General features: G+C 39.1%; 2 protein-coding genes across 2 annotated transcripts in view; one reads left to right on the forward strand and one right to left on the reverse strand.

Annotated features, from left to right (window-relative positions):
* Positions 1-1852: 1852 nt before the first annotated feature.
* Positions 1853-6373, reverse strand: part of LOC106326682 — a 6594-nt gene continuing 2073 nt past the window's right edge. Inside the window, exon 2 of the mRNA XM_013764600.1 lies at positions 1853-2278. Coding sequence (XP_013620054.1) covers positions 1990-2278 — 289 coding nt within the window. The 3' untranslated portion in view covers positions 1853-1989. The remainder of the gene's footprint in view (positions 2279-6373) is intronic.
* LOC106326672 lies at positions 3877-5841 on the forward strand. Its single transcript, XM_013764592.1, has 4 exons — positions 3877-3968; positions 4296-4343; positions 4536-4829; positions 5109-5841. Exons 2-4 carry the CDS (start codon positions 4332-4334, stop codon positions 5691-5693), a joined length of 891 nt encoding a protein of 296 aa, XP_013620046.1. The 5' UTR covers positions 3877-3968; positions 4296-4331; the 3' UTR covers positions 5694-5841.

The raw sequence follows: 6373 nt of genomic DNA on the forward strand, positions 1-6373 counted from the left end.
AGGAAATGAACCCTCGGAATATACCGAGGGTTCATTTCCTCGGAATTTTTTGATGAAAATTCCGAGGAACATTTCGTCGGAACTTCCGAGGATTGGACCATCGGAAAGTCCATCGAAATATCCCGAGGAAGTTCTCCCTCGGTATATTCCGAGGAGCTTTCCGACGAACTGGTGGTCCTCGGAATTTCCTCGGAAATTTGTTTCCTCAGAATTTCGTCGGAAAATTCCTAGGGATTTCCGAGGAAAAATGAATTTCCGAGGAGTTATTTTCGAGGACTTGTTTCGTCGGTATATCGTCGGAATAACGTTATTCCGACGACATACCGACGATTTTTTCCCTCAGTATGTCGCTGTTTTCTTGTAGTGATGCTTGATTCAAGAAGGCGATTCATAAGGTTTACCTTTTGATTCGAACTGACCCACCGCAGAGAGCGATCGTCGCCGCCGTAGAGAGCCACCGAGAGACAGAATCTAACCCACTAAAACATATCAAACATTCGATCAGAGCAAGAAGAAGCCTCATCAAAAACGTGCATGATTGAACACCACAAGAACAACTTAACCTTTCGATTCGCAGAGCGAGACAGAGATATAGAACCGTCGACGTCGAGGAGAACCACGGCGATGGACAGAAACAGCCGGAGCCGTTTCGTCAAGGAGCCACCGAAAGCGACAGAATCGCCTTTTCCATCGCATGCAGAGAAATTGAGAGAGAGAGAAGAATGAAACGACGCCAAACGAAGAAACCGCTCCTCTGGGCTCCCACATGCCTACACGTGTCCACGAACATACGCCTCTTCCGTCCCCATATTAAGGCACGGCTCCACCTTAATTATGTGTTTTTCATTTATTTTTAATCACAAAATATCATAAGATACACCCTTAAATACGGCGATAATGATGCTCTTACAGATATAAAATGAGATGTGGACAAAAATAGATATTCTATAAGATCTTGACACGTGTCCATGATAACTGACAACCTACAGATCCGGTGTCCGTCAAAGTGAGTTTCCCCAGTACATCTGTGGACAACCAGCATCTCTGTCGGTTGCCAGCTCCTCTCGGACAAGATGTGCTTAATTATTTAATCAAAACAAATTGAATTAGTACTAAGTTTTGAAGTAAATGGGTAAAAGTTTAAGATAAAAAGTCACGGAAACAATCGTAATTTATTAACATTACTTTGTTTGGTGCGCTTTCTTGCTTTTGCTTTATTCGTTCCCGGCGTTTTTTTTAGTCATTTAATTATTGTAACTAGTCTGCATGACCAAGTGGTTATCCACTATTGGATGCTTTTTTTATTAAGCTAATAGTATTTAATACATTTAAATACTAACATTTGCATTTATTCATCTTTTCATATCTCGGTACAGGTGTCGCACGCTGCAAGGACCACATCGTTTTCACAGTTTTGAGTTCAGTATTGGGGATTTTGCCTTTACTTACATTAAAAAAAACAAAACCTATCCAACTTTTACTTTGCACAAAAAAAAACTATCCAACTTTTACAAATAATTATAATGATAACAGCATTTGCCGATAAACGAAAACAGATCTTGTATAAGTAGTAGTTACATCAAATGATCAAATGAACGTATTGCCACATTTATTCTCTCTGTATAATTTTGAAAATCTAACACAAGTATTTTCTTTTGTTGAGTTTCATCATATGCTGCTGATTCTTAGACTATTGATCAGCACCAATGTAAATCTATAATATGATCATTAGATCACAGCTAAGTTTGTGCTAAGTGATTATTTATGGTTCAAATTAATTTTTAGTGGATGGAGAAATTAATGAGTATAGTATGTATATCAACAGTTGTTTGCCTGATAAATAAATTAACAAGTCAAAAGAGAGAGATCAAACAACAATCTCAAAGGAGAACTAGAAATTAAAATAACGACAACAAAATCAAGAAGCCAAATCCGAATGAAAGTATTAAGTAAATCACAAATGTAGTGATGACTTAACAACTTAGGAAACTAAAGATTAACAATGCAACTTGCGTGCTTCCCGAAAGTAGTCGCCTTAATATGATTTGAGCCTTGATCAAACTTCAACATGGTTTCATCGCAGTCATAGCTCAGTGTACCTTCCTCTGTCTCCTCCCTACAATCCGTAAGTGACAACCGCGATCCAAACCTCAAATCAGTCCTCTCTTTTATAGCCTCCATAATCTCTCCCATGCCAGCTGCACCTCCCAAATCTTCTTCAGTAGCAACCGCAGAAATATTGAGAAGTTGAGGCATGCCTACTTCGAGTTTCCCGTAACTACAAATAAATCATACATAAGATTTGAAATCAGGATATTAAAATGGTTTCAAACAATAATAGTGCTGTTCGTTTCATTGACGCAGGTTCCTGCGGCTGCGGCTGCGTCAATTATTTTTTCAAATCTTGTTCGTTTCGTTGACGCGGTTACTGCGTCTAGACGCTGCGTCTACACGCTGCGTCTGGCGTCTGCAAAATCTGGACGCCGAAATTATCCGCGGCTGAGTCAAAAAACTGCGTTTATTTACTGTATTTACGATTTTACCCTTGACCTAATTAATTATTTGCAAAAAAGAACATAACTCCATTGACGCAGCCGCTCTATCTTTCTTCGATAGACGCATCTTCGAGCTCCTACATCTCCGAGCTCTCTCTCTTGATCTCTGATATCTCCCAGCTCTCTCTCTCGATCTACACATCTCCTAGCTCTCTCTCTCTCGATCTCCAACGCAAACCCAGTGCTCTCTCTCTCTAACGCAGACCTCAGCTCGAGCTCTCTCTTCTCCGGCTCGAGCTCTCTCTTCTCCGGCTCGAGCTCTCTCATCTCCGGCTTGCGCTCTTTCTTCTCTGACGCAGACCTCGAGCTCTCTCATCTCGACGCAAACCTCGAGCTATCTCTTCTCCGGCTCGAGCTCTCTCATCTCCGGCTTGCGCTCTTTCTTCTCTGACGCAGACCTCGAGCTCTCTCATCTCGATGCAAACCTCGAGCTGTCTCTTCTCCGGCTCGAGCTCTCTCATCTCTTGGGTTTCAAGCATTGTTGAGGTAACTAAGACAAGAAGAAGCTGTTTTTGTGTTTCATGAGTTTTTGAGAATGGGTTTTGGATCTGATGGGGAAAGAGAATGGGTTTCTTCTGATGTTGCGTCTTGAATACTTCTTGTGATAGACTGATAGGATTTGTGTTGTCTGTGTACAATTAAGCCGATTCTCTAGATTAAGCATGTCTTTGTTAATTTTCTGTGTTGATTTTGATTATGTTAACAGTGTCTTGCTACTGTTTTTGAAGTTTATTGGGACTGAAATATTAATGATAATTGAAGTTCTGAATCCAGAATACAAAGGAGACAGACTTTGTTTTTGAAGTACAATTTAAACAAGGAGACAGACTTTGTTGTTTAAAAGTTAATGGTGTTGTTGAGAGCTAATGGTGTTGTTCTACGCTTAATTATAGTACCTTACATTGATTTTGAGAAAATAAAACTTAATCTTTTGGAATATTGATTATGCAAATGTGTAGAGTGTCTACCTTTGTGGAATCATCATAGTAGCTAGCTTGTATTGATTTGAGTAAGTTAAAGTCGAATATTTACTTAATGGTATGGGTTAGTGTAGTCATGTCATGCTTTTAAGGTAAAGAGTTTTGTGAGTTGAGCCTTTGTTGTATTCATGTAGATATTTGTTACTTAGTTTTGTTTTTGTTCAGGCCTTCAAGATCCTGATTCTGTGTTGGGTTCACTCACACGTGAGATCAAAGAAGTTGGGCCTGATGGGCAGGAGGTATATACTTTGTTCTCTGGCTTCGTTTTAGTTGTTGGTAATGGTCCTGATCTTGGGATATTTCTATTTGTAGGTTACTAAAGGTGTACCTGCTGTTACGGAAGAAGTGACAATCTCTTATTTTGAAGCTATATATTGTATTTAATAGCTTTTCTCGAGCTAGACCAAACCCATCTCTTCCTTTTCTCGTTGAGGTATTATTTTTGTCTATGTTCTGACTTGAGAGTTTCAAATTGTTGCAGTTTCCCTGGAAAATCTTTTTGAGTATCTCTGCTGCTCCGGCACAAGCTTTTATTGCTTCTTCTTTCTTAGTTTCTTTCTTAGGTTTATGTGTTCTGGATATTGACGTTTTAGCTTGATATAATCTGATGGGTTTGTTGGTTACTGGTGTTTTGGTTGATGATTATCCAATGTATGTTTTAATACTGCCGTTGATGAGACATGAGATTGGTCTCGTTCTGATGGTCTCTTGTTATGATCTTCTAATGGGTTTGTTGGTTACTGAATATCCGTGATTGCAGGCTCTCTCGTCTCAAGCTGACACTCTCAAGTTCAAGATGACAAAAGATGTAAGGCTCTAGACTAAGCAGTGTCTTTAATTCTCTTGTTTTCATTTTTGATATATGAACTTGAGTGCTGTTGAACTTGAGTGATTGGTCTATAACGTGTTGGATATATGAACTTGATGATGTTTTGTGTCTTGATGTTCCTTTGAACTTGAGTGCTGTTTTGTGTCTTGATGTTCCTTTTCTTGGCTTTAGAACTGGCCTCCTGAGGAGACTAGATACTTTTTCCAACTTTATGCCGAAGAGAGAAGAAAGGGAAATAGGACCAGTACGTCTATGAATAAAGTAGGGAAGGAGAACATCATGGTGGCGTTTGAAGACAGGTTTAAGAAAGGATATGATTCTTGGCAGACTTTCAAGAACAAATACGACACAAGTAGGAAGAAATACACCAAGTTTAGGAAGTTAACTAAGAATAGGACAGGGCTTGGGTTTGATAACTTGGGAAGGATCGATATGTCAGATGATTGGTGGAGTGAACGAGAAAAGGTTAATTTTGCTTATCTCCTGTGTATTTTTCTATAAAATGCTTCCTGTTTGCTCTGCTCTCTTAGAAAATGATGACTAGTTAGTTAGTTAGTTTCTGGAACCCTTTTGTGATCTTGCTAATGCCTCCTGTGTCTAGCTAGTTAGTTAGTTAGTTAAGTATGACACAGAACAGAGGCGTGTCCTTTTAGAATTTAAGTATTGTTATTCACTAAGTATTGTAGAATGATTCATTGACGTTTGCGTTTTCAGTGATTAACTCTTTCTTTTTTTTATATATAGGAGTGTCCTGGGATTAGAAGATCCATGTGGAAAGAGGAATTTAATATGGATCTGTTTGAAGAAGAGTTCCGTGCTGTAGTAGTAACTGGAGCAGAAGGATGGAGTGCTCAACATGGAGAAGGAAGCTTAAATTCTAGAGTGGGTGGAGATGAAGGTGATGAAGCCGATTCTCAGCCAGCAGCAGAAACAGAAACTCAAGCAGCAGCAGAGACAGAAACTCAGCCACAAGCTCAGACACAAACCCAACAGAAGACTCATTCCGGAAGTTCAAGAGGAAAAAGAAAGCGTAAAGAGAAGGATATGGTTGTAGAAGCTTGTGACAAACGTACTGAAGCTCTTATGGTGAAGAATAGGATAGCGGAACGGATGTTGGAGCGTCAAGAAGCTGCTAGTGTTGAAAATGTGTTACAGATACTGTACACATTGCCTGGAGTGAGAGAGTGGTCTCCACTATATGAAGCAGCAATGGAACATCTTATAGACAATGAAGGGAGCAGAAGGGCTTTTATAACAATGAAGACAGATGAAGCTAAGACTAAGTTTCTAGAGCTTAGGACCAAGATAAAACGTGACTATGAAGCTTAGGACTAGTATGGAACTTAGAACTAGTATGGAACTTTTGCTTTTGGTTTGATCTTTGTATGAAACTGCTAGTATAAATCCTTTTGGTCTGATCTTTGTTGGAACTTGATGGTATTGTTTTGTTTATATAAATATGTCTGTTCTACTTGCATTTTTTTGTGGTTAAACTTGATGTCTTGAACTTGTACAGATTGGTCTTGTTACAGTTTTAGCAGGTTCCATGTCGTGTCTTGTTATATGAACTTAAATCTGTCATGCTAATAGAACTTGATGCATTGTGTCTTGGCTCTGTCTTGATCTTGTTTCCATTATAAACATTTGTGAACTTGAAAGATGGCGTGGCAAAAGCCAAACATTTGTGAACTTGTGTCTTTGGTGGATGTTGTATTTACAGATTCGTGATGGTCTTGGTATAAATGACTTATATGTCTTTATTCAATATGGTTTTGTAGATGCTTGAAAGATGGATGTTGGAAGATGAGGATGGTGATTATGAGGATGAACTTGGTTTGTTTGATGTGCCTATCATTGAGAGATTGAGTCATAGAACAGATCGAGGAGCAGGATGGCGACATGTTCAACAACTTATGTATGAATCTGATCAGCAATGTTATGACATTCTTCGAATGAATCAAAGGAGTTTTGAAGCTTTGTGCAAGATGCTAGCTGAGCGATATGGATTG

This window comes from Brassica oleracea, chromosome C1 (assembly GCF_000695525.1).
Source record: "Brassica oleracea var. oleracea cultivar TO1000 chromosome C1, BOL, whole genome shotgun sequence".
In the NCBI taxonomy this organism is placed as follows: Eukaryota; Viridiplantae; Streptophyta; class Magnoliopsida; order Brassicales; family Brassicaceae; genus Brassica; species Brassica oleracea.